Source organism: Podarcis melisellensis, assembly GCF_964234715.1.
Source record: "Podarcis melisellensis genome assembly, chromosome: 2".
Taxonomy (NCBI): domain Eukaryota; kingdom Metazoa; phylum Chordata; class Lepidosauria; order Squamata; family Lacertidae; genus Podarcis; species Podarcis melisellensis.
Genome location: NC_138529.1, coordinates 39044201 through 39071578, shown reverse-complemented (window position 1 = coordinate 39071578; position 27378 = coordinate 39044201). Strand labels below are relative to the sequence as shown.

The window sequence follows — 27378 nt, the reverse complement described above, 5'->3', positions numbered from 1 at the left end:
ATTTGAAATAGGCACACTTAATCACTCACATTACAGTGGTACCTTGGGTTAAGTACTTAATTTGTTCCGGAGGTCCGTTGTTAACCTGAAACTGTTCTTAACCTGAAGCACCACTTTAGCTAATGGGGCCTCCTGCTGCTGCTGTGCTGCCGGAGCACGATTTCTGTTCTCATCCTGAAGTAAAGTTCTTAACCCGAGGTACTATTTCTGGGTTAGCGGAGTCTGTAACCTGAAGTGTATGTAACCTGAAGCATATGTAACCCGAGGTACCACTGTAATGTAGTCAGCCCCAAATTCTTTTGTGTGTGTTCACACACACACACACACTTTCATCCTGTATGTCATGGTGGGCAACCCTCAACCCTCTCTAACATTGCCATGGTTGAGTGGGGTGGCCTTCAACAGTAAGAGCAAAATGAATTGGAATAGCAGTCAATGCAATAGATTCCTCACACTTGGCAAAATTTGAATTCTCATCAAAGCAGGAACTTTGATGCTACGTTGATAGTCAATTTTATTATTGTTGTTGTTATTCATCATTTACAACTAGCTTAGTAAATTGTTGGCAATTTTGAATTGAATTAGCCGACAAACAACAAACAGTATATATATATATTTTCTAAATTATTCCAAAATCCAAGAGCCAGGCACTTAGAATTTTGAGACATTTCAAACTAAGCAATTTCCCCCATTAAAGCTAGTCAAGGTTCACTGGGGCAGGATTTGAAGAGGGCGGTTTTAAATTGGAAAAGTCAAAGGAATTGAAAGGGCTATTCTGTTCTTGAATCTGGGCCTCTGAAAGACCCACTTGTTCCAATCGGTCTCTCCCAATTTGCAGACCTGAAAGAAACAAGTTGAGCTTTGCTGGGACAGTTTTTCAGGGGGCACTGAAGCATTCAGCACATGTTGGGATTTGAGCTCATGTAAGCAGGTTCTATTTGAATGTAGTCAGCCAGAACAGGAAGCTTTGACAACCTTATCAAGCCAAGCTGGACTTTGGGCTGAAGCCACCGCAGTATTAACACTGGGAACGCTGGACCAGCCTGGCCAATCCCATTCATTGATGGCTCCAAAACTTTGCGCTGTGTTTATTACGAGTTCCAGGGAGAAGCTGATTTAAACCAAAGCTGGCTGCTCGCTCAGTGGGAGGCAGGGTTGTGATTGCTGGCGTCTGAGGCTATCAAGCCGAGCAAGCGAGAGAGACAGAGAAGGGGAGCCCAGAGCCACTAGCCTGGTTCTTGTGGGGAGTCCAGGCAGGAAGGAAAAGCTGCTGTGTTTATTTATATGGTTTTCACCATGAAGGATAACAAATTTACACAAAACCTCAGTGCATAAGACAGCTGCCAATGCTTAAAACAGAATTATTGTTTCATTAAACAGTGAAAACAAGCAGAGCGCCAAAGACAGCAGTGGGCTTTCGTAGTAGAGGAGCCAGCCTGATCAGCGCTGCCCGGTGAAACTATTTCGCAGGGTGCAGCCATTTATTTGTGTGTTTGTTTCCTTCCCTTTCTGGGAAATTCTCCTTTCTCACATCAGAACTTGCAGGTTTCACAGGCGTCTTCTTACTAATTCTTTTAAAAATGGAACTGTCTTTATTAAAAAGACAGGGAGGTCCACATTTCTGGTTTGGAATGGAGTAAATGTACATTTGGAGGAGCTTCTTGGTGTGAAAAGCAGCTGTGTGTGTGTGTGTGTGTGCGCGCGCGCGTGCATATTGTAGTTTGAAGGGAGAGTTTTCAGTGGAAACACTAATGAAGGAAGGGTTAAGCACACTCTCCCCCTACCACTTTTCTGCTTCAAATTGCCCTCTCATGAACCTGCGTTTCCTGTCCTGGAGTGGCCGTTGAGGGTTTGGTGCACAATCCTACTTTTATACTGTAACTGAGCCAGAGAGTGACCTATTGGTGATGCATAGCATGAGCCCAATCACGGATGGCATCATGTCCAGCTTGCAAAGCTCAGTTATTTTAAGATGATGGCAGATATGAAATAAGCCTGAGGCTTCTTTGGAGAGGAAGTGATGCCTGGCTTTTGTTTTTGTTTTTCTAGGGACCAGGGAAATATGCTTTCAGTTTATTCAAGGACTTAATGCATGGATACTGAGTTGGGAGGTGCAGGAATGCATGATCCATTGAGAGCGCAGTTGGAAAATACAGCCATATTATCAATCCATTTTAGCAAAAAATAAAATAAAAAAATACAAGGAGCCCAGTGACTCCTTATATACCTTATTGTGTGCACACCTCTTTACACCAAACACGTTATTTGGGCCAGATTTTAAAGTTGTCCCTTAGAGTAGGAAAAGTGATTTCAATGGTTATTTAGTATCTGCTATCCCATTATGTAATGTTGTCAGGGATGGGGGGCTATAGGCTAGCTAGGAAGCAGCAAAAAATACTGTGTATGCAGCAATCTGTGAGATCTCATATAGAATCATAGAATTGTAGAGTCTGAAGGGACCGCATGGGTCATCTAGTCCAACCCCCTGCAATGAAGGAATCTCAGCATATAATAATAAAATTTAATCAGGTATCAAGTGAGGCTGGAGAACCAATGCTGGAAATCGGTCAGCAGGCAATAGTAGAAAATGCCGTCCTAGGAGGACAAATAGTCTGGCCTCCTGATACCAGGACCTGGTATCCCATTCCTTTCCTAATAATTTCAGGAAAAATAGGATCTGGGATGTATTAAGCCTTCTTCTTTAGAACTTCAGTCCTTTGGTAGCATTTTTGCCTAGTCTGCAATGGTCCTGAGTTGATCAGCTTAGAGAGCTCCAAGGATAGTCCCCTTGAGGGGTGAAATTTTAACAACAGAGTGCTGTGCAAGTGGCTGAGTATCTTAGGAAAAGCCAACACCCACTTCCTTCTTTACAAGCATGTCTTATATTTCATGGTTTCATATGTGATGTGCAGCACACCTCTAATCACATTTGCTCAGAAGCACATTCCTTGAGAATTAGGCCCAAGTAAATGGTATTGCAGTGCCGATCATACCTTCAGGGATTTTTTTTCAGCCCAAGGGTATTTCTTCACATAGCAAAATTGTACTCTCAGGCACTGCTACATCCTCAGGGGGCTTCATAAGGATTTGATTCCTATTATTATTAGCCGCTGGGTGAGTGTTGCTTTTCTTAGGAATATTGCTGGCTGTAATAGTGAGCTCCCGTTGATAAGATATCAGCTAACTGAGGTTAGAAGATGGTCTCCTGATAAGTGGGGGCATCTCTTGAGCGTTGAGAAGCACTCAGCCATCATTACAGCTTGTAGAAGGACACATGCACACACAGATAGGTTTGTGGGCGGGTGTAGTAGATGTGTTTGCATAGAAACATCAGGTGATGCATTTTGGAAGAAATGGGCAGAGGTAGGCAAGAGAGAGAGAGAATGGACACGGGTGGCGCTGTGGTCTAAGCCACAGAGCCTAGGGCTTGCCAATCAGAAGGTCGGCGGTTCGAATCCCCATGATGGGGTGAGCTCCCGTTGCTCGATCCCTGCTCCTGCCAACCTAGCAGTTTGAAAGCATGTCAAAGTGTAAGTAGATAAATAGGTACCACTCTAGTGGGAAGGTAAACAGTGTTTTCGTGCACTGCTATGGTTTGCTAGAAGTGGCTTAGTCATGCTGGCCACATGACCCGGAAGCTGTCTGTGGACAAACGCTGGCTTCCTTGGCCTGTAGAGCGAGATGAGCATGCAACCCCGGAGTTGTCCACGACTGGATCTAATAGTTAGAGGTACCTTTACCTTTAGGCAAGAGAGAGGGAGAAAAAATGAGCCATGAGTTAGCTCAAATCACCTGAGGACTGTCAGGCCTTTTTTTTTTTTGGAGATATGGGGTAGCAGATCCACCTGAATGAGTGCCTGTTCTTTCCCCCTCAACTTGTACTCAACAGCTGTACCTTGGAAGTTGAACAGAATCCGTTCCGGAAGTCTGTTCAACTTCCAAAACTTTCGGAAACCAAAGCGTGTCTTCTGATTTGCTGCAGGAAGCCACAGAAGCCCTGTCGGATGTTCAGCTTCCAAAAATAGCTCGAAAACCAGAAGACTCACTTCTAGGTTTTGATCGTTTGGGAGCCGATTTGTTTGGGAGCCAAGGCATTTGGGTTCCAGGGTATCACTGGCAAAGGCCCATGGGAGTAAGCATCTGGGAGGGGCAGTTTGGAGGTTTAAAATCAGTAGTGTGGAAAGGGCCAAGTCCTGCAGCATGCATCAATCTCTCAGTGGGCTTTGCAGCCCGGATACCCGATTTAGTTTTTTAAAAAGAAAAGGTGTCTGCTGGGGTTTGTGGTTATTACCTACCTTGAATGAAGGTGGAATCTAAACTGCAATAATGAAGAAAGGCTTTAACCTATGTTGTGAGCATTCATTCTGATTTTCTTGCACAAAGATCACACAGTTTGATTATACAGAATCTTTACAGTGGTACCTCGGGTTAAGAACTTAATTCGTTCTGGAGGTCCATTCTTAACCTGAAACTGTTCTTAACCTGAGGTACCACTTTGGCTAATGGGGCCTCCCACTGCCACTGAGCCACTGCCGCGCAATTTCTGTTCTCATCCTGAAGCAAAGTTCTTAACCCAAGGTACTATTTATGGGTTAGCGGAGTTTGTAACCTGAAGCGTCTGTAACCTGAGGTACCACTGTACTGAGCATTTATTGTGATTTGCTTGCAAGGAGGTTATACGATGATGAACATTCCTTTTGCATTTCTCCTAATTTGTTTGCAGGTTGTTGGCATGCATTCCCATGAATGATTCATTCATTTATTCCACATTTTCTGTCCATTTCCCCATCACTTTCTGAACTGCAAAGAAATCTGTTTCTTTTGTAAAAGTGGATTTGTTGCACTAGGCGACATAGCGCTTTAATCCACTTTAATTGCGCAAACCTCAATTTTCTGGCATGCTCTTGAATCCCAATACTCACCATCCAGCGGTGCCCTAAATCAATGCACATGGTCAACTTCCTGGGTCAAATAAGCCTTAAAAGGCAAGTTTCACAACAGTGCCACCTAGTGATATCTGCCGCCACATGGAATTGGCATTTGCTCACGGGTAATTTCAGGGCAAATAAAATTAGCAGCCGCCTAATTTTTGTAGCAGGAAGACCGTTGGGTCTTTCAATCCTGTGCCCTTTGCAGGCTCACCATTCACTCCTCCTCAATAACATCAGCAGAGAGTTAATGACAACCAGATTCCATGGACTTTTCAAACCTGGCATGTATTATTAGGACACGCAAGCCGGGAATGACAGCCGTGTGTCCGCTCCAGAATTTGCGGTGCTTTTCTTAGAACAGTTTGAGAAGAACTCAAATGTCTTCAGACTTAGCTCTGCTCTGAAACGGCGGTACCGGAATTTCTCACTGGAGTCCCGGGGAAACGCCGTCTGTATTGGTTGATCCCCTTCTGAACGATCCTGCCAGCCTAGCATGTAATTTTTAATGCCGTGTTGTGTTTTCCTGGCTTGTTCTCCAAGCTCACAAAGGCGGCCTTTGTTCGGGCTGCTACAGCACTTCCTCTCTTTCTCTGACTGTTTGGAAATTGGGCAGTCACTTATATCCAAGGTTTCACTGTCTGATGGGCATGGAGGAGTGTCTGTGCAGCAACAGCAACAGAATACCACTTCAGGGGGAAACGAGCAAAACAGCTGTTGAATGATGCTTTAGGGGCAGATCACTGCTGAAAGTGGCGAGGATTTGTGAAAGGCGGGGCTCTTTGGCAGGGCTGGTTTCAGCATCAAAGCACAGAGCAGCTCAGCCTTTGTTGTCTGCTCTGACTAGCAGCTGTAGTAATCAAAGGTCTCAAATGAAAATGACATTTACTTTTAAAATGTCTGCATCATGCAGGTGTTAAAGGTGAAAAAGCACAGGGTGTTGATGGTGGTCAACTGGCTACGTGACCACCCCCTGGAATACGTTCATGCTATTATGTGCCTCCTTCATCTCTATCCACAATGTCCAGGATTGTTTGCACTATCTACAATCCCACTGTGGGCCGTGCTCAAGCTGCATTGCTAACTCCCTTGGCGCCAGAGTGATGTGCCATGCAGCCCATTCAAATGCACGGCCTTGTCTTAAATGACCCTGATATTATCTCCCAGTATGCATGTATTTGCCATGGAAATGGTGGCAATGTTCAAAGGGGCTTTAAAAATGATGTCTTCAATTCCTCCTACACAAGGTGGGAGGGGGCAGAACTCCTTGTTGGTGGTCTAAACCCAGCTGCCCATATTGTGTAATTCCAGATTTTGAAGTTGCACATGGTACAGGGTTCACAAGTTGCATCTAATGAATCAGAACAGTGTGCCCCCCCCCCCCACTCCAGTTCAAGTAATTGGTTACTGGCTAACCTTAGGACTCAGCTGTACAGCTGCAAATATAATGTTTTAAGTGCATTATACAAATGTGACACTAGATGGCTATGGTGAGCTTATGGCAAATTTAATATATTATTCAAAACGCTTTTTTTTAAAAAAAAAACAATTTTCACAGCATTTTTTATATGTTTCTAGATTCCAGTTTAGATTACATTCTGGGAATAGGACATTTTAGGGTCCTAGTAGCTAGGGAAACAATGAAGTTGTAAGGTCTAGCTTGATGAATCTTAGGTGTTAGGATTGTTCCTTTGGCTGGCAGTGCCACAAATAGCCAACGTTTAATATGGTTCATTTGCTGTGCAGCAAAGCTTCCTCTTCCCCCGTTAGCTATAGATAAAATGCTAAATTGCTGAGGCCTTTCTAGCTGCCTTTTTGAAAAGAAAAGAAAAGAAAAAAAGTCATCTTCCTGCTTTGCGCTCCTTTCGTGCTCATCTGTACCCAGCACAAGCATTGAGCTATATTTCCTCCCAAGTCCTTGGAAAATGCTCTATCCCTGCCACCGAATGAAACCATCTGGATCCTCCCCCAAAATGAGCAACGACTGTGGGCCTATTATCATCCGAGAGAAGGCCCTTAGAGTAGAAACACACTTTATTTATCCAAGTTACATTTCCAAACTGCTTCACTGTGACAGAACTATGGGTCTGGAACTGTAGGTTGGGGCAAAATGGAAGGAGGAGGCAGGCACAGACAATTCTACAACTATGTGACCTCCTCCAACTGCTCCTTTTATAAATATCCCTCACTGGATTCTGCTTTGCAGCAAAGAAGCAACACCTGAAGTCTGCAAACCTGACTTGGACACCCCATGTGTTGCTCCAGACCTAAGCTTCTCTGGCCTGGCACCTGTCAACAGTTCTGAACAACTCCTTCCTTGGAGGTTTTTAAGCAGAGGTTGGATGGCCAGGGCCATCTTTACCTGGGGTGCAAGGGGTGCAGGGCACCTGGGCGCGGATTCTGGAGGGCACCAGGCACCCACCACTGAAGCCGCTTAAGCTCTTAACTATCTACCACACTTCTTCAGATGCATGCGCACGAAAGCTCATGCCAATAAGAAATTTAGTTGGTCTCTAAGGTGCTACTGGACTGAATTTTATTTATTTATTTTGTTTCAACTACGGCAGACCAACACATCTACCCACCTGTAACTAGGTATATAAGATGTATACCTACTGTTTGCACACTCATTTACCAAAGACACACCGCGCCAGCGGTGGTGCTTTTCATTCACAATGGTGCCGCTCATCAGACTCAACGACAGCGCTCACAACGGTGATGCAAAAGTTAATTGGGGGAGCTAAACTAAATTTCGGGACACTGGGCAGATCTTTGCACCCCGGCGGCGCATATGCTAAAGATTTGCCTGTGGATGGCCATCTGCTATGGATGCTTTAGCTGAAATTCCTGCATTGCAGGGGGTTGGGACTGGATGACCCTTTGCGGTCACTTCCAACTCTACAACTCTATGATTCTTTGGTTCTATGAATCAGTGGAAGGCAATCTGAGCCGCCATGCTGTGCAGTCACAGACCCTGCAAATGTCCCTATTTTCCAAGGACAGTCCCGGATTTACAGAAGCCATCTTGGTTTCTGATTTGATCCCGAAATGTCCCGCTCTTCCTTAAGACACCCCAATTTAATCAGAGAAATGTATGGAAAGTATGGAGTTATGTAACCTCCAAGCCAAGGAGCTAAGTAACTATACAACCTTTAGAAAACCTCTGAAGACAGCCCTGTATGGGGAAGCGGAGTTTTTATGTTTAATGTTTTATTATGTTTTTATATACGTTGGAAGCCTCCCATAGTGGCTGGGCCAGTCAGATGGGTGGGGTATCAATAATAAAATGATGATGATGATGATGATGGAATAGGGCATCCCTACTTTCACTGGAGAAATGCTGGAGGGCATGCAGTAAGGCTGCCTGAATGTGTGGCAGGATTGTTGCCGTAGACGTTGGAGAGCAGCAAGAACTCTCACCAAGTTCTGGGTGAGGGGGAATCGGCCGGGGTAGGCGGGGAAGGCAAATCCATGGTCACGTGAGACCCCAGTGGCCTTTTGCGTCCTACGTGGTCTGTGCATTTCAAAGCACAGGCCATTGTGCTTTTGGGATAGCAAACCCTCCCCAGAAATTCCACAGGCCTTTCCCCTAGCTATCAATATCGTTTCTGTATTTCTCGTTCTGTTGCTTGTCTTTAGCAGCGAGACAAAAAAGGGGCCCTTTGTGTGAGTGCCTGAAAGGAATAGCCTAGTCCCACAGCCTGCATGCAATTCTAATGTCAACTATTTGTTGCCTTGGCATTTCACATTAGCAAGCTCTCTCCTCCACCCCCAAATATCTGTGAGCTGTGCCTTCCTGCCAAGGGGCCATATTTAACTTTGCTCCTCCATAGCGTGGTGCAGTCGGCACCAGGCAGAAGGGTCCATTCATATAGCAAAGCTTTCTCACCCGCACGGGGGAAAAGGCATATGTGAAAACACTGGAATTGAGGCCAGGGTCACTGACCTGGATAGGCCTTCCCAGTTAAAACAAAAGCAAAAAACTGGTCCAGGAAAAGTTTCCCAGCTCTCTTACTCGATGCATTCCCGAGCTTGCCTTAAGAGTTTGCAGAATCACTCCCCACCCACCCTGCTCCACCCCAGCCATTTTACTGTTAGTGCAACAGTAGCAGCCGAGTCATTCCTGCAATATGAGCACGATCATTGTACAAACACAACGGAAAATATAGCCTCATTGCAGGAGGCACAGGGGGCTGTTTCTGTGTACAGCAGCGGCAGCCAAAACTCAGTGTATTCCTTTGCAGGAAAAAAAAGGGGGGCGGGGAGTCTTCAAAGAAAAAAAGATTGATAATTGTGATGGAGATGGCATCTTCTCCCAAGAAAATACATCTCTAGGAACTGTTCTAGCTTTCTAGCTAGATTAACTTAAGGACTAGTTCTTTGGAATTAGACTTCCGATGATAGATAGATGGATGGATGGATGGATGGATAGATGATAGATAGATAGATAGATAGATAGATAGATAGATAGATAGATGATAGATAGATATAGATAGATGATCAAGTGTTAAGGGGTTATTCACCTGCTGAAGCTACCTCTTCTATACAGCTATTAAAGGTGTCAGATGTCTTGCCCTTTTTTTTACAAAAAACAAACAAACCTGACCACCTGACTAAGATAGAGATACAAGATTCAGGCATGCATAAATGGGAGGAAAGGATGAGAAACCAATCTATAAGACAATAACATCATAAGGAAAAAAGGGGGATTCTTTAAGTTAAATGTAATAGGAGGTCTATGGCTGGTTCTCGGTTACCTCCTGCTATCTATACAGTGGTACCTTGGTTTTTGAAGGTAATCCATTCCGGAAGACCATTCTTAAACATTCAAAAAACAAAGCGTTTACTTCTGGAAAACTCAAAACAGAAGCCGTGTGGCACATTCGACTTCCAAAAAGCATTCGAAAACTGAAGCAGTTACTTCCAGGTTTTTGGTGTTCAAAAGCCGAAACGTTTGACTTCCAAGACTCTCGAAAACTGAGGTAGCACTGAATATGGTTTTCATAGAATCATAGAGTTGGAAGAGACCACAAGGGCCATCGAGTCCAACCCCCTGCCAAGCAGGAAACACCATCAGCAACTCCACCTCCTGAACAGAGCAGCTGTATTTAGATGGCTCTCTGGTTCCCTCCAGTTTCCTTCCTATTCCTCCCTCATTCTAGCCTGTCTTTCTTTCTTTCTTTCTTTCTTTCTTTCTTTCTTTCTTTCTTTCTTTCTTTCTTTCTTTCTTGGAGGGGGGAGGGGACTCTGCCTGGCTAAATCCCTTCCCATGAGTTGGATTCTAGGCTGCACTTAATGTGTGACTGCTGGTAATGTATGCTAGTTTTTGTGGACCTGAATCTACAGTGACACCAAAGCTGAAATTCCAATGCAAACGCTCTTTAGGGATTCTTCTCAATGGCTCAGGTTGCACTGGTTGTGTTTGTATGAGGGAGCACATGAATGAGAACTTCACCATACAAGTACTCAGTCTGGGCTGGCAAACAGAAGCAAGGGTTGAAAATAAATGGCTCTGAGGACTCCTGAGAAGGCAGGCTCCAAAGTAAGTAGTAGCATCTAAAATTTTGAAATGAAAATGGAATATGAGGCACCTCTTGGGTTCTGTGCATTCTGATGTTCTGAAATTGCAACAGAAAGTATTATAAAACTGAAAATACTTGACAACTTTAATGCAACTCTACTAGAAGATATAATTCTGCATTATTTAATGGGGCTTATCATGACATCTGGAAGCTGGAACATTGCCTACCTTGTTTTCACATGTCTTTCAAAGTAATGTACTGGAAATCCTAATAATGAGGTTCCATCTCCCTTCAGAAAAAAATAACTTCTTCTAAAAAAACCCCTTTTTTATAGTAGCATTGACTACTAAAAAATCCCTCTTTTCATCTTTTCCTGCCTATGTCCTCAACAGCATCCCCTGGAGATGAGTTTCAGTATGTATGTATTTATATTTGTATGTATGTATCTGCATTTTTAAAACTTATTATCCTCATTTCTAAAAACAAAAAACCCCTGCAAAAGTGGCTACTCCCACCCCAAAAACATCAAGCAGTATTTCAAAAAGCGCGTGCCAGTCATAAAACTCCAATAATAACATCATAAACTGACAATGATGACAATTTCTGGGCACAGAAAGCCATGAATACTATGAGAATGAGCCTAGCATCCCTGAACTGCCTGACTTTGTATATCTGAACCTCTGCTAATTCTAGTGAGAACATGAACTCCTACTTTTTGTTTTCTTACAGAGTCTTTATTATATCCCCCCCCCCTTTGTGGACTGCTTTATCTCTCCCCCTCCCTCATTTAAGAGTACCGTGATGATGACAACCAGTTGAGCTACAACATACTCACTTGCTTTAGGCCAGACTGTACTTAGCCAAAGACTGAAATTCAAATACTTGCGTGTAGGGGTAGCTATTATGCCCACTCCAAGACAAGTGTTTTGCATTAGTCTGGTTCTCCATTACAAAGCAAACAAAAGCATTTGCCACACCTCTCCCTACCCTCGCTAGTGTCTTGAGGTAGGAGCGCCTTCCGATTGGAGGCCCCAGAGTGAGCGTATATGGAAACCACATGGCAAAATAAATAGGAGACAAGCTCTGGGGCCCTACAACCTTTATGCGTGTGTGGCGAGGAAGGGCTAAAAACACACAGCTTTGAAACAAGAAAGAGCAAAAGACATTGTAACTCTGCAGCCCCCTTCTCAAATAAAAAGCCCACCCATTTGCGAAGTTCCCATCTTCAGTGTATAATTTCATTTCCCCTCGTTTGCTTTTGCTAATCATTCTATACACTGCCAGAACATGCTGAGTTACAGCCAGCAGGGTTTAACTTTATTTCCCATCTCTTTCTCCCTACCACAGGCAAATGGTCTTTAAATAGAAGAGTGTGGAAATTGCCTCCATGCCAGTTTCTCGTCAGAACTAGAAGCAATTATCCATTTTAACATGTACTGCTGGATAAGTTGCATTATAGTAATATGTCCCTGCCCTCTTTCATAAAAAGCAATGTTCTTCAGTTGGGGGAATCTGGAAACACACACCCCCCTTATCCAGTGTTGGGTCACAAAATCTCTTGGCATGTCATAGGAAAGCTACAAGTGGACCTATTTGTGCTGACTCCTCTGTGGCAAACTCCTTGACAAAGGCTGCCCAGTGCTAGGGAAAACTCTTCCAAGAGGAACATTTTTATCTGTTGAGTTTTGTTTCGTGGAATTTATATTCCCATCAAATGGTTTCCTGCCGTCCCCTGTAAACTCAATCAGCCTAATGGAAGTGACACAAAAACAAAGTGTTTCTCGGCTGGGGTAACCATGGAGAAGAGAAAAGGCATGCAGAGAACTAGCCAAGTGTTAGGATTTTATAGGCACAGTGTTAAAGGTCTCAAGGCAGGATGGGACTTTGTTCAGCGAAATATCAGCAGAGGCAAAAGAAAAGCAACCGGAAAGGGAAGGGGAAATATGGAAACGACAGAGCCACATGGGTACAAAAGCTGACTGATGCTTTGCCATCAAAGATGCAGGCAGGTTATGGGGAAGAAAGGTGTTCTCTGCAGAAAGGCACTGGCAACTTCACTGGGTTTCCTTCTATGGTCATGTCTTTCTTGCCTGGAGAGGAGGTGGGGAAGATCCTGCATTTTGAATGCTGTCATTCAGAAGGATTGAGTAGAACACAGAAATGCTTCTTCTACTTCAACATGCAGCCCTCCATCTTGAGATCAAGGGGAGGGTTGGCTATTACTTTCACTCAGCACAAGATTCCATGAGCTTCTGTGGATGTTGCAATACAGTGGTTGGGAACCTGTGGCCCTCCAGATGTTTCTGGACTCAAACTCCTATCACCCTTAGCATTGACCATGTTGGCTGGGGGTGACGGGAGTTGGCTTCCAACAACATCCAGTGAGGCTTAGTTTCCCCAACCTGGATGTCATTTATGTCAAATCGTGATTCTTAAACATCCATGAACTGTTCACTGAATATAGGATAATTTTGACCCATCCCTTCCCACTCAAATCTACAGGGAATTTTTCAGTCATGTAAAAATTACCCACTTTCACCCATTTGAAAGCTCATATTTTTATTTCTTAGTTTTATCCTGAATTGAAATTCCCCAAATATCAGACCAAAGTAGAATATCCTAGATCAAATGGAACCAGGTTTGTGCTGGAATTCAAGTACTCATCTTCTGCTCAGACACCAATTTCCATCTCAAACACCAGTTTCCATCTTTCGATTCTCTCCATCCATTTGTTTTGTGCATTTACCATTCACCTACTGTAAGCCAATACCTTTTATTTTATTTCCCTCATTTGAATCTCTTGCACAGTCACCTGGAGGGGATTGTTGTTCTCTTTCCACTAAGTGTAGTGTAGCTTAGGTGGCTTAATGTGTCAGGTGGTGCAAGAAACAAAAACAAAAAACCATGGCTGCACCTTTTTGCATCGTAACTAAAGCTCCTTCTAGATTTTGATCCAATAACGTGAATGAGGGCCAATTTGGTTTCTTGCCAGAGTCAGAGTGGGACTGTCAGCCAGTTCTGAGAGGTCCAATGCAGGGGAAAGAAAGAGAAAAGAAATTACAAAAGGACTACAAAATAGCTCATCCAAGAACATTGGCGTGGGGGGTTGTACTTCCACATGTTCTTTCAGCGAAGGTGCATGTGCAATTTACAACGGAGAGAAATCCAAGAGGGCTTTGCACCCCATGTGAAGCAAGATGTCAGTGGTAGTTTCACAGCAGCTGAGTCAAAGAGTCCAAAGGCAGCAGGCATAATTGTTAGGCTGTTACAGTGAGGTGTCATGCAAAACACAAAACTGCCTGGCCAGTTTTCTCCAATGTCTGCCAAAGTGGATTCAGGCACAGCTTGAGGTTGTGAAATGCAGCTACTGGTGCATGAATTTTTCTTGGCCTTGCAGTGTGCCTTTTATGGACCACTGCACCCAATACGAATTGCTGAATCTTGAATTGAGAGCATTTTTGCCCTGTAGATACTTAACTGCCAGTGTGTGATGATAGCAGTAGTTTTATTTATTGAGGGCTTCCAACAAAACAATGTCATGCAGGTTGGGAAAGAGCCTTCTGAAATAAATGTTTGTATGTCTTGGTCAAGAAGCTACTGGTTTATGATTTATTTATTTTTTAGATCCAGCACTACAAAAGTGCTCCAGGATTTCCAAGGACCTTCTTCGTGGTTCTTTAACTTTGTGTCTTATTTCTGTGAACTTCTCTGTCCTCTTTCCAGGCTAGGCTTAAGGGAATTTCTCTTTCCATGGGTTATTAAACAATATTTTGTTAAAACATGACATAGAGCTATATGTTAACCCTTTCCAGCAGCTTAACTATGGATTGTTTACTGTCAACAAACCACAGCCAGAAGCCATAGTTTGTTGTTGGTATACAAATCTTGGTTTGTTTCAGCTATGGCTTAGCTTTACATGCGAACCCAGCACTCATCTTTAATTATAGTTTGTTTGACTATCCCACTCCAGAAAGGCACTCATCAAACTACAAAGGCCACAGGGCAAGAACAGCTAGAAAACAAAGCAAGCTTTAGAGAAACAAGATGTGGTTTGGTCAATCATCTGTGAGACAACTTGTGCTTAAACAAACTATGGCTTAAACAAAGCACAGCTTAGCATTATGCACAAGATAGGCAAGGATTTGTTTTCTGGAATCAAAATCCTTGAAACCGAAAATCCGAAAACTAATATATATTCTCTATCTTTTGGGTTTTAGATCGGGCTTTGGTATCAAGCAATATTGGCATCCCACCACATCTGATCCACCGCATCCAGTATCCAGCCTACACTAGTCACACATCTCCTGTGGTCAAGAAGCTTGCAGAGCAAGACAAATTAAGAATTTCCAAGTTGCTGTCAGCACCTCGGATAAGCTATCAAGGACTGAGCAGCAGGGAGAACAGCCTTGCTCACATCCCCCAGCAGAAGCGCAGCCGCGGGTCTCAAGATGTAGGTGTGGCTGCTGAACCAAGTCCAGCAGTGTCACGATTCAGCATAGCAACTAGTCCCCTTTATGTTAGTAGGGAATTCTTTGATGGTGGCCTGGTCCCCATAAGCAGCTTTTTCCCAGAGGGAGCCTCAGCTCCAGGTAACTTTGTCATTTTTGCCAAAAAAAGAGTCCCTTTCCGTGTGTTACCAATGAAGCCACTAGATGCCTCCAGTATCAGAAAAGGCAAGAAGATGCAAATAGCCTCCTCGGATTGGTCCACATTAAAATCCTTCGGCAACTAATATTTATATTTGGGCCATTTTCTTTAGAAATCCAGACAGGAGGGTTCATTTATGTGGGATATCTTGTGCAGAAGAAAAGACTGGCCAGAAGGAGAGCATATGAAACCAGATGTCAAACATTAGAGGCATTTTCACACACTCACAGAAGTGGCTGAGCCCAATAGGTTATGGGGCCACAGGTCTGTGCCTGATCATGCCAGCTCCTGCCTGCCCACCCTTGCCCCAGTAATGCTTTGCCTTCAAGTGTTTGACACAATTTCTAAGTGACGTATCTTGCTGATATAAAAAATGGTTAAGGATATTGTCACACTGCAGTTTGCTTGGCTGCAGCCAGTTGGCGCTATAAACTACAGTTTGGCAAACTGGTGGGCAGGTAGGCGGCCCAGGTGAGGAGAAGAGGAGTGATCCAGAGGGTAGAGATACAGGCCTAGGTGAGGTGAGGAGGAAGAGGGAACTGGAGAAGGGAGACATAAAAATGCTGGAATAGCTCAGTCAGTAGAGCATGAGACTCTTAAAAGGGTCATAAGTTCAAGCCCCGCATGGGGCAAAATATTCCTGCATTGCACTGTAGAGTTGGACTAGATGAACCTCAGGATCACTTCCAACTCTACATTCTATGATAAGCAGGAGGCCCAGGCAAGAGAACCAAGTGAGGTGAGGAGGTGGGAACCCAAGGACAGAGATGCAGGCAGGTGGGTGGCCCAGGAGAGTAGTCCATGAGACCCTCAGAGGTATGGCAAGACCTGAGACATTCTTTGGGTGAGCTGTAAAGGCAGGGGGACAGGGTTGGTGAGGTTGGCGACTGAAGTAAGTAGGGACACAGCCCCTATTATGTACATAGAATTATACTGCCTATACTGAGTGCATGCAATTGCCTGCACCCTTGATTTTGAGGTTCACGTGTTATTAAGCATATGAATGTAAGATGCTATAAGCAGAGTTGCACATTTATTGTGAGGGCATTTAAGAATGCACAAACAACCCTGTAAGATCAGTTCAAGGCCCATCTGGTCCAGCATTCTGTTCATTTGGTGCCCACTTGCGATTCCCAGCATACTGCTTCTGACTGTGGAGGTGGAATATAGCCAAAGTGGCTCGTAGCGGTTGTTAGCCATTGTTACTTTACTAAGTGAAAAACAGGGTATAACTTGAGGGGAAATGAACACAGAGGTTCGTCTTCCTTAGGCCAGGTCTACACAGAGGAATAACTCCTCCAGAACCGCTTTTCCCTCCAGCTCCTCAAATGGCCAAATCTCAGCAGTCTTCCTCACTCCCAGCCAACTTCCAACTGACTTGAGTCTCCACTTCATCAGTCTGCTGTCACACTTGCCAGTTACAAAAGTAACTCCCCCCCCCCACACACACACACACAAAGTTGCAAACTGAACATTTGCTGTGCTTCCAACAGTTCCCTCATAACCCAGTTTCCTCTTTCTCTTTTATGGACTCTCCTGAGGACAGCAGGGTGAGAGGGGTTGTGCCCAGATCAAATGAAATGACCACGCTTATACTGACGATGTTTTCAGTCTTGTGTGCTGGTTACTTAATTCATTCTTTGTATTATGATAACAGCCCTTGAGCTGGCTATGTTTAATGCATGTTGCCATTTCCCAAAACTGAATAAAGATAATGTTTCAAAACAAATAAAGGACAAACCTGATAAAGAAGGGAAGACGTCACAATAAGTCTCTTCCTGTTTTCTGCCATTTCTTATATGAGAAATATCTTCCTAACTTTCCTAAATAATGTCTGTATACATTCGCTTTAATAAATTATTATTATTTAAAAGATATCTGAAGGCAGCCCTGTTTAGGGAAGTTTTTAATATTTAATATTTAACGCTGTATTGTTTTTTAACACTCGATTGGGAGCCGCCCAGAGTGGCTGGGGAAACTCAGCTAGATGGGCGGGGTATAAATACAGTAATAAATTATTATTATTATTTTATTAATTTTTCCCCACCTCACCCCCAGATCCCAGTATTTTGGGGGTGGCTTTTGGTTGATCTGCCACCGGCCAAGAGAAAGGCAGAATGTAGCACTTTCATTGTTGTCCAACCGTGTCTGGTGGTTATGCTAAATGAACAGTGAAAGGTGAGCAAAGGGTTTATAAGGAAAGACCCAAAAAAAGTAAGTCAGCACTCCTGACTGACACTATGTACAAAAGTAGCAGACCCCACTGATTACTATAACATGAAACACTGACTCCCCACCCCCGTCCGGTCCTGCCCTGCCCCTGCTCTGCTCTAAAGGGGCTTTGTTGTGCTATGTCTGGGTAGATTGAATCCAGGTGTTCCTGTTGGTGTACCAACAGAATCCAGGTGCTGTCTGCCTTGTATAAGTGATATATCGACTAACCTCACACCAATGACAACGTGGTCAGATTTACACATGCACACATACAGAGGCAAACGAAAACGGCCTGCAGGAAAGGGCGAAAAGTCTGTATTTTTAAGCAGCCAATTTGAGAATTTAATATTGTGCAGTTAGAGCAGATGGATATTGTACATGAGAGCCAAATTAGCATGGTTTATAACTTCCTTGCTCAGAACAGCAATAACTTTGGTGGCAATTAAGGGCCAAGGGTTTGCTTTGCCAAGTAATTTATGGATGGATCTGGTCTAGTTATGGATGGATCTGGTCCAACATTAAGCCCTGCATGGTGTTGGAAGGTTCACGGGTAACACTTATTGAACAGGGATGGGCACATTTGTCCTGGATAAAGAAACAGCCAAGAAGAGAGAGGAGGGATTTTTCTAAGGACATCTTATTGATGTGGTGGTTTACGGTGGACAGAGCCAGGTTTATAGCATTTCATGGGTAGGCCTGGATCAGTCAAACACCTGGCCACATAGTGCTGTTGAGATAATGAGACTGGTCCAGGGGATGGATGCTGCCCTGAACTCTTTGGATGAAGGGCAGAGTCAGTGCAGAATGTAAATGTCTGGTAATAGAGAGTCTCTGAGCATGTGCACATTGCCTTTCTGGAGGGCTTGTCCCTACCAGGGCTGGATTTAGGTTTGATGAGGCCCAAAGCTACTGAAGATAATAGGGCACTTTATATGTCCAGCTGTCCTTTGTCAGCAACAAATTGCCACTGTTTTTTGTGTTGAATATATGCTGTATGGAAATTTATGGACCTAATAGGTATCTAAAGCCATTTGCACATGCAGAATGTAGGCACCCTATACAGTGGTACCTCGGGTTAAGTACTGAATTCATTCCAGGGGTCCATTCTTAACCTGAAACAGTTCTTAACCTGAAGCACCACTTTAGCTAATGGGGCCTCCTGCTGCTGCCGTGCATGATTTCTGTTCTCATCCTGAAGCAAAGTTCTTAACCCGAGGTACTATTTCTGGGTTAGCGGAGTCTGTAACCTGAAGCGTATGTAACCTGAAGTGTATGTAACCCGAGGTACCACTGTATAGAGAAATGAGGAAACCAGTGATATTTTAGGGAGCAGGCTAGCAAGCGGGGCCCATTACTTACGTCATAGGAGCCTACACAACACAAAACACTGTTTCTGTATGTAGGTTTTATTTTATTTGTTTTTTTATCCTATATTTTGGAAATGTACATCCAGGTTTTTTCCCCTTTAAATTTTTTTGGGGTCCCCAAGAGAGTAGGGCCCTAAGCTATAGCTTGTTTAGCTTATATGTAAATCCGGCACTGGTCCCTACGCCTATGGGAATGGATTCCAAACACATTCCAAGCACAACAGTTTTTATTTATAGAAAAATGATCCATAGCTGCTGTTTCTCCTACTTTGATTGCTCTGGGGATCCCAACTTCAAGTGCATGTGAAGCCATCTATGCTGTAGGCTTTGTTGTTACTCAGGTATTGCAGACTTGAAATGTTACCCAGATATTCCATCATTTTCTGGTGCTGCCCAGAAGCCCAAGTGGCAGTCAGAGAAGTCACCATTTCTAGTTTTTGTGCCTCACTGAATGCCAGTGGCTCTCCCCTTTTCCAGGCTGGCAGCAATTTCAGACATTAATTTTTAGGAGTATAAAAAGTTCTAAGATCCATTCCAATTGCCACTTTGCAATGCTTCCACGCTTGCCAGTCTCATGTACCTCTGAGAGGAGACACCCTTTCAGAAACAAAAGTCTGTCTGTCTTTGCGGAGCAAACCTCACATGCAGCGGCCATGCATCTAATTCTAATTCTCAGCAGTGACAGTGCTGTTAAGGTGGGGCTTTAGATCCATATTGTTGCATGCCACCCCAATCTCCGAGCAGTGCAAGATTCCAGGGGTTCCAGGTGCTTAAAATGAAAAAGCACACACTCGCACATACAAATCACAAATGGCTGCAACAAGGCCATGTCCGTTCTTTTCCTCACACTCCCTACTGGTCTGCCACAGTTCCACATTTCAGGGGCAGTGTTGCCTCTGTAGGAGATTGGTATGATGTCAATGCTTGGAGTGGGCGAGGTGGAGGAGGCAGAAATAAGTCTTTTATACATTTCCCCAGCTCTGCAAGTGTGAAAGGGAGTGTTTATGGCTCTTTGCATACACACAAGTGCTTTGTGTATGCCCAGCGCTGATGGCATTGTGTGTGTTTGTGTGTGTGTTTCAGCAATAGCACTCAAAGCAGCCTGTTTCTGGACATGCCCATCACTCTGAGAACTGACTTGGGAGATAAAGGGAGAAGCTGTGCGCGGCTTTGTTTTTAGCTGCAGGGCTGGGATGGGGGAAGCCCGAGCAACCTTGCCGCCACTCCTGGGGCTTTTAGCCGTGGGGCTGGGATGGGGGAAGCCCAAGCTTCCCCCGACCCCAGCCCCCAGAACAGGCTGCTATCCGCACACATTTGGAGCCCGGCGGGAACTCCTGCCATGCTCAGAAAGCTTGCGGAGAACAGGCAGCTATCCGCAAGCCTTCAGAGCCCGGCGTGAACTCCCGCCGCACTCAGAAGGCTTGTGGACAACAGGCTGCTTCCCGCAAGCCTTCGGAGCCCGGCGGGAACTCCTGCCATGCTCTGAAGCCTTGCAGGTAGCTACCTGAAGCCTGGGGAGCTGTGCTCCCCGGGCTTCAGGCTTCAGGCTGCTATCCACATGCCTTTGGAGCGCTCCGAAGGCTTGCGGATAGCTGCACATCGACCCCTCTTGCTCTCCAGGCTTCAGCGAAAGCCTGCATTCGCTCTATAGGACGCACAGACATTTCCCCTTCATTTCTGGAGGGGAAAAAGTGCGTCCTATAGAGCAAAAAATACGGTATGTTAAACACATGACGATATTTAATACACTGTGTAGTTCAGTGGCGAACGTTTTCCCAGGAGCTGGATGCCAGTGGTAGATGGGAACAGGGGGAAAGTGGGCAGAGTAACAGATATGATTCTTAGGGCTCATCCACACATGCCTTCATCCCATGTGAAAGTTTTGCCTTCAGTCCTACTGCCTTCCCTGGGAAATCCCATGCTTTATCGCTGAATCAGAACAATGCCGATTGGGTTCCCTGTGGGGAAAGTGGCGGGATGAAAAAGGAAAACCTCTCACGCCCATGCCTGGAAATCATGGGACAAATGGAAATGCGTATCAGCCCTGGCTTTTGTGCAGCAGGCTACATTCCAGCCATGCTAAGGCGGGAGGTTTCTAGCTGCACATCTCTCCTTCCAGACAGGCAAGATGCATTGCCACAGTTCAAGGACACATTCCAGCCAGGCAAAAGCACTCAAGGAGGGTGCAGAGTAGGGCTGGTAGAGGCAGGGCTTCTTTTCAGCAGGAATGCACCGGAAAGCAGTTCTGGCACCTCTTAGGTGGGTGCCCTTGCAGGCCTGGAGGTCTGCATCCAGCCCCCAGGTCTGAGGCTACCCACCCCTGGTGTAGTTTGGCCTTAAGGTTGAAAATGAGAAGAGAAGAAAAGGTTATTGTGCTCAGTCTGCCTGTAGTTTGCCACCTGAGCCAATCTGCGCATGCCCCCCTGCATTTCCAAAATGCAAACACAGATGTTGCAAACCAAAGTAGAAAGCCAGTACAGGAGAACTTAACTGTCCCCCACAGGCTGTTTCCCCACTAAAATCACCCCCTCCCAAGCACACACATAAACTTTTTTGAGCTCAGATCTGTCCTTGCTTAAATGGGGCTTCCCTTGCTCTTACTCACTGCTGTAAGTTCCCACATCTTTGCTGCCTACCTCTCAGGCTTTTTACACATGATTAGCGCAAAATAGAATTTCCTGTGTTTCCACCGTGAGTCAGCCGCATATTTTCTGCAATATGGTATCTGAAGGGCTTTTGGTGTCTCAGAACTGTGTGACTAGCACATGCCCAGAGAGAGTCATGCTCAAGGATGGTTGCATAGCCTCAAAATATTGCCAAGCAGGTTTAATTGACCCATGAAGCAGAACTGCTGTTGACACCTATTACCTTGCCTACTTTTGATCCGGAAAGGCTTGTGCAAATGAATAGCTGGGACCCCAAAGAAAGTGATTTGGGGCTAGATTGAGGTTAATCCAAAATCTGAATTTGCTGACCAAGGTTCTATTTCTGTCAGTAATTTACGCAAGAGCAAGCACTATTGTCTGAAGAGCCTCAACCCTTGTGACTTCAGTCTAACCAGGAAGGACAAGCTGCAGAGTTTATAAATATGACTGCAAGGCATGTCTCTCAGCCGCAGTTGCGGAAGCTGTTGCTCCTTTTCTCCAGGATACAGCAACTGTGTGTGACTTTGAGTCAGAAAGAGGATTTCACTGCTGGAGAGGAAAGGATGCATAATGGCCACTTGGTTAGAAATACTGCTATTAAACAGACAGTCAGAAAGACCAATTTTGGGGTAGGGTGTTCAGTGCCATATCAAGTCATTTGCTCCTTGATCATTCTGTTGACGATGATGGTCTTTGTGACTTGTCCTGGTCAGAGAACAGTCCTTAGGAAGTGGAGTCAATGTTCATTTAGGACAGGGGTAGCCAATGTGGTGCCCTCCAGATGTTGAATGACAACTCCCATCAGCCCCAGCCAGCAGTCAGGGATGATGGGAGTTGTAGCTGAACAACATCTTTTGTCTACTCCGCTTTAGAATGTTAGCCTGTCAAATGGTGCTGACTTCAAACAACTATACTTTTAATGTATTGTTATTTTAATGTTGCTCCCTATCTCAAACAAACCTCAAAGCACTCTGAATTTTCAGCCCAGGAAAAACTGGGGCTTCAAAGAACAACACATTTCTCTTACTCCATACACTTAGGCTGCCCAAGCTATTGCTAGTACTTTATCCATCTCTCACATTAGGAAGCAGTCTGTTCAAGAGCTGTAGTCATTGCCATATGCAGTTTGTGGTTACCATTTTGGCGCACTTCACTTTCTGTAGTAAAGCATCTCCACCAACATTCCTCCCAACTTGGGGGGGGGGGGGCATAAGTCTGGAAATTCCCAGACATCACCAGAATTTGGCCATTGGAAACATTGTTTGGGCAGAAAATGCAGAAATGTCCAGAAAAAAAACAAGACATATGGCAACCCATGTTGGAAGTGTAGCTTTTTTTTGCAAATTCCCTTAAAAATAGCTCAAAAAATTCACTTTTTTATTTTACAAAAAGCTCAACAAACAAAAATCTTAGACTGTAGATTATGAGATCCGAAATGGGACATTCTGTGGCACTTGCACCCCATGGGGTTGCATTTGCTGTCAAATGAATGAGGAAAGAGCTTGTTCTCCATCGTTTGTAACCATTCTTGTGAATTGTTCAAAAAGGCTCTCAAAGCAAGCCCAAGAGCACACCACAGGCCAACAGGTGGATCATTCACTGTCTTTCTTCCTCTGAAACATTTACTCCTCTTGTCACAGGAACCAAAAGACCAATTATTTCTTCCATAGCCATGTGTATGTTCTGCTACCATGACTCTAAACACCACTCTGGCCTCCGAGAGCTTTGTCACTTTTCCTAAAAACTAATGAAACCAGGTCCTCATCGCTGCATAAGTTTGGAACACTGGGCAAAATGGATAAAGGGGGGAACTTCTTTTATTACAAAGTACCAATAGACCTAGGACATGGATGGCGCTGTGGTCTAAACCACTGACCCTAGGGCTTGCCAATCAGAAGGTTGGAGGTTCGAATCCCCGCAATGGGGTGAGCTCCCATTGCTCAGACCCTGCTCCTGCCAACCTGGCAGTTCGATAGCGCATCAAAGTGCAAGTAGATAAATAGGTACTGCTCCGGCAGGAAGGTAAACAGTGTTTCTGTGTGCTGCTCTGGTTTCGCCACAAGTGGCTTAGTCATGCTGGCCACATGACCCAGAAGCTGTCTGTGGACAAACCCTCGGCCTGTAAAGCGAGATGAGTGCCACAACCCCAGAGTCGTTCGTGACTGGACTTAATGGTCAGGGGTCCCTTTACCTACCAATAGACCAATGACTACAAACAGGCTACTGTGATATTCTGGTATTTGCACAAACATGTACAAGGGACCAATCCTGGGAAAAGTCATTTGGCCTTTACACTATGCTTTGTTTTTTATGACATAACCTCCAATTCTGATGCGGTAGAACTTCCCTTAGCTTCGATGCTTCATGGCTTAGCTTCATGTTTCACATTCAGGCTGTGTGCACGCTCCCAGCTTACTCTGCATCCAGGGTGCTCCCACCACTGGTTTGCAAAGCAGTGCACACACAACATCCCACACAATTCGTATCCATTCTTGTGAAATGCTGCCGTTTGATGTGTTTTTCCCCCCAAACCAGATTCAATCTGAACCGAGAAAAAGAACAACCTAGCCACGTTTTAGGCTGGAGCGGGACTTCTCCGTTTACTGTTTTCCAACCTAGTTGGTGACAATTCTTTTACCAGGGCAACTGACAATACTGCACACAACTCCATCGTTAAACCTCCAGACTTTGCATCGTATCCCTGGAAAAAGCTGCCTGCCCGTTTCTGAAATATGAGCTCATGGAGAGGGACCCCAGAAGTGCACTGACGTGCTGAGGAGATCCATGCAGCAGACACAGAAGTCATTGTGCAGGCCTGGATTTGCCTGCAGGAGAATTTTGCTGCTGGTGCTCTGAGAAGGCAACAAGTCCCACTGAGCAACCTGTGGGCAGAGTTCAGAGACAAACCTGCAAGATCTGAGTGGCCTACAGGGGAAGTGGGCTGCAGATCCCTGGGCGGGCTTAGCCAGCACCGGGAGGTAAGCCTTGCCTTGTTTGGATGAGTCCATTTGATGCCGCTTCCCAAGGCACAGCTAAAAAAGGGCCGGCTGGCCTGCTCCCTCCTCCCTCCTTCTCCTCTGTTTACTATGGTTGTATCATCTGATCCACCCGGAGGATCCTCTGTAGTGGCAAAGCTGGAATGACAAGACTGTTTTGGTCAAAAGATGTGTGTCGCTCTGAGGTCAAAGCGCTGCACGCCCAAATAAAGGCGGCTGTAGCTGCCCGGCCAGGGCTTCTGCAGATTGCCTGAATGTCAAAGCTTCCATTACAGCAGACACAGTAGCAGAGGGGAAGGGGGGGGGGAGAAGAAGAAGAGGCAGACAGGGAGATGCCTGGCATGCCTTGGCCTCCTGAACAGGGGAGAGAGAGGAGAAGCCGCACGTGCTGTCCTGTCCTGCAGCCGAACTCTGTTCTCGGGCTGCAGGAATTTGGGATTGGCAGCATCCCACAGAGGGAGAGGAATAGAGGCGAGCTGCATGGAATCAGGGCTGTGGCTGGGAGCTGTGCAAAACAATAGCAGGATCCCAGCAAAGTGGCAGCTCCTGAATGTTAAGAGGTGCCATGGAATTTTGCAGAGTTTGCGGTCTTGAGGGTTTCTCCAGCCTGCCAGCAGTGAGGTGCTTTGCGAACTGGCTTAAGGTTCATGGTTTTCACATTGCGTCTGCCTCTTTGGTGCTCTCGTGTTCTGTTTCTTTCTCTACAGATTCTAGCAAGGCCCAGGTGTCTGGTTTTTCTCCCTTCACTTCAAGTGCTGCGGTAATGCGGCACACAGAGATGCAAGTGGTCTCTGGAAGCAGGGCCGTCCCTATCATTGGGTAAAGCGAGGCAACTGGCCTGCTGCCTCAGGTGCAACAGAGGATCCTATCATCTCACCAGTGTTGAAGGGTGATTCAACAGCCGGTCCAGTTGGCTTCTGTACATGGAATCAGACAGGAAAATGTTTTGGGCCAGCTTGCTGGCCATGGTATGGTGATGCATGGCTTGCTTACAGCTCTCTCTCTCCCCCCCCCCCCCAATTTCTTTAAGAAATGTGTGTGCTGCTGTTCAGGGCAAAACCCTTCCAAGGAGGTGTACAAACATAATTAAGAACAATTTAATAAAAAAGACATACCAAAACATTTACTTACAAACCTGAAAACAGCAGCTGCTTAAAAGTGCAGCACAAGACTCCACAGACCGAAATTAAAAGGTTTTTAAGGCCCTATTCAAGTTAACAAAGAGGGAGTCATACATGCTTCCTGCAAGGAAGAGTTCCAGAGATAAGGGCCAACCACTAACAAGGTCCTGTCCACCAGCTGTACAACTAAAGTGCAGAATTCAAACCCCAGCTCAACCCAACCTCTTGTGTGATTGTTGCCTGTCAGGGCCAGCCCAGGACATTTTCTGCCCTTAGCAATACTGAAAATGCCACAGACGCACATGCATGAACTCTGCCTGAGTCAGCCTGGAGAGTAAAAGGAGGTGGCTGGTGGCAGCAGGTGGTCATTCTGGCAGTCAGCAGCAGCACTGAGGAGGAGCACTGAGGAGCGATAAATCAGGATGGGCCCATTGTTGGGGTCTCAGCCTCCTAAAGCTCAGATGAGATGCTCCTAGTACTGCTGAACTCACAGCTATCTTACTTTGTCTCTTCCCAAATTCATAACTCTCTCTTTCAGCATCACACACACAGATCAAGAAGAAAGGGCATTTAAGGAAGATTGTATCCCAAACATGCCAAACAGTCCATTGTATATAGCCAGGCACTACGTTACAGCCGCATCTGTTCCAATTCTACAGACAGAGACTCTCACCTAAGAGATCTACAGCAAACCTTTTTAGAACTAAAATACCCAGCAGATGAAGTTAGACAACAGATCAACAGAGCCAGACTGATACCCAGACTGAGACCCAAAAAAGAAAATAACAGAACACCTCTAGTCATCACATACAGCTCCCAAGTTAAAACAGTACAACGCATCATCAGAGATCTACAACCTCTCCTGGACAATTCTCTTTCTCAAGCTCTGGGAGGAAGACCTTTCATTGCCTACAGACAGCCACCCAATCTTAAGCAACTCCTAACCCACAATAATACTACAACCAGACCTAACACGGACACTGGCACCAGAGCCTGCAATAAACCCAGATGCCAACTTTGCTGCCACATACACACGGACAACACCATTACTGGCCCCAACAACATCACACATACCATCTCGGGACTATTTAATTGATCATCGTCTAACATTGTGTATGCCGTCAAATGCCAACAGTGTCCTTCAGCTCTCTATATTGGACAAACAGGCCAGAGAATAAACGGACATAAATCGGACATCAGGAATCACAAGACAGAGAAACCAGTAGGAGAACACTTCAATCTCCCAGGACATTCTATACAAGATCTCAAAGTAGCTGTTTTACTACAAAGGAATTTCAGAAATAGACTGGAAAGAGAAGCTGCTGAATTGCAACTTATCACCAAACTTAAAACCATGGAGAGTCCTGGTCTGAACAAAGACCTTGGATTCTTATCTCACTATACATGACAAAGCCATTTTTCACCTTCTCACCCCTTGCTTTTTCCTGTAAGACCTATTGCAGTCGTTAAGAGTCATTAACAGGCTCATCACAGCTATCTGCCAATCACCCATTCCCACCACCCTCCTGAGTAATACCCCTCCCCACCTTCTCACTATATAGAAGAGTCTGGAAACTTCTGTTTCAGTGTATCTGAAGAAGTGTGCATGCACATGAAAGCTCATACCAAGAACTAACTTAGTTGGTCTTTAAGGTGCTACTGGAAAGATTTTTTTTTGTTTTGAGCTGGATTAGAGTAAATTCAGCAGTAAAAAATATGTTGAGAAAAATGGAGAAAGGGAAATGTGGAGTAATTAGTATATGCAGCAGTAAGGGGTAATACATGGAAGAGGGGAAGGGAAGTCAATGTTCAACGTAATGCTTTATTTTGTTTATATGATTATGAAAACTATATAAATAAAATTTATTTTGAAAAGGAAAGAAAGAAAGGCATGAGTACAAGTTACACTTGTGAGAATTATTTAATGCCATCACACAT

At 45.0% G+C, this 27378-nt stretch overlaps 1 protein-coding gene across 8 annotated transcripts in view; it reads left to right on the top strand.

Moving 5' to 3' along the window:
• Window positions 1–15197, top strand: part of CDRT4 (CMT1A duplicated region transcript 4) — a 32896-nt gene extending 17699 nt beyond the window's left edge. For 6 of the 8 annotated variants that reach the window (XR_014164248.1, XR_014164249.1, XR_014164250.1 and 3 more), the window contains one exon: window positions 14668–15182. Coding sequence is in view for 1 of the 8 variants with exons in the window: in XM_081895805.1 (XP_081751931.1) it covers window positions 14668–15182 (515 nt within the window). In the remaining 7 variants the exon portion in view is untranslated. Of the gene's footprint in view, window positions 1–2049; window positions 2068–14667 lie in introns of those variants that run through there. The other 2 variants (XR_014164254.1, XM_081895805.1) reach the window with 2 other exon arrangements.
• The last annotated feature ends 12181 nt before the right edge of the window (window positions 15198–27378 follow it).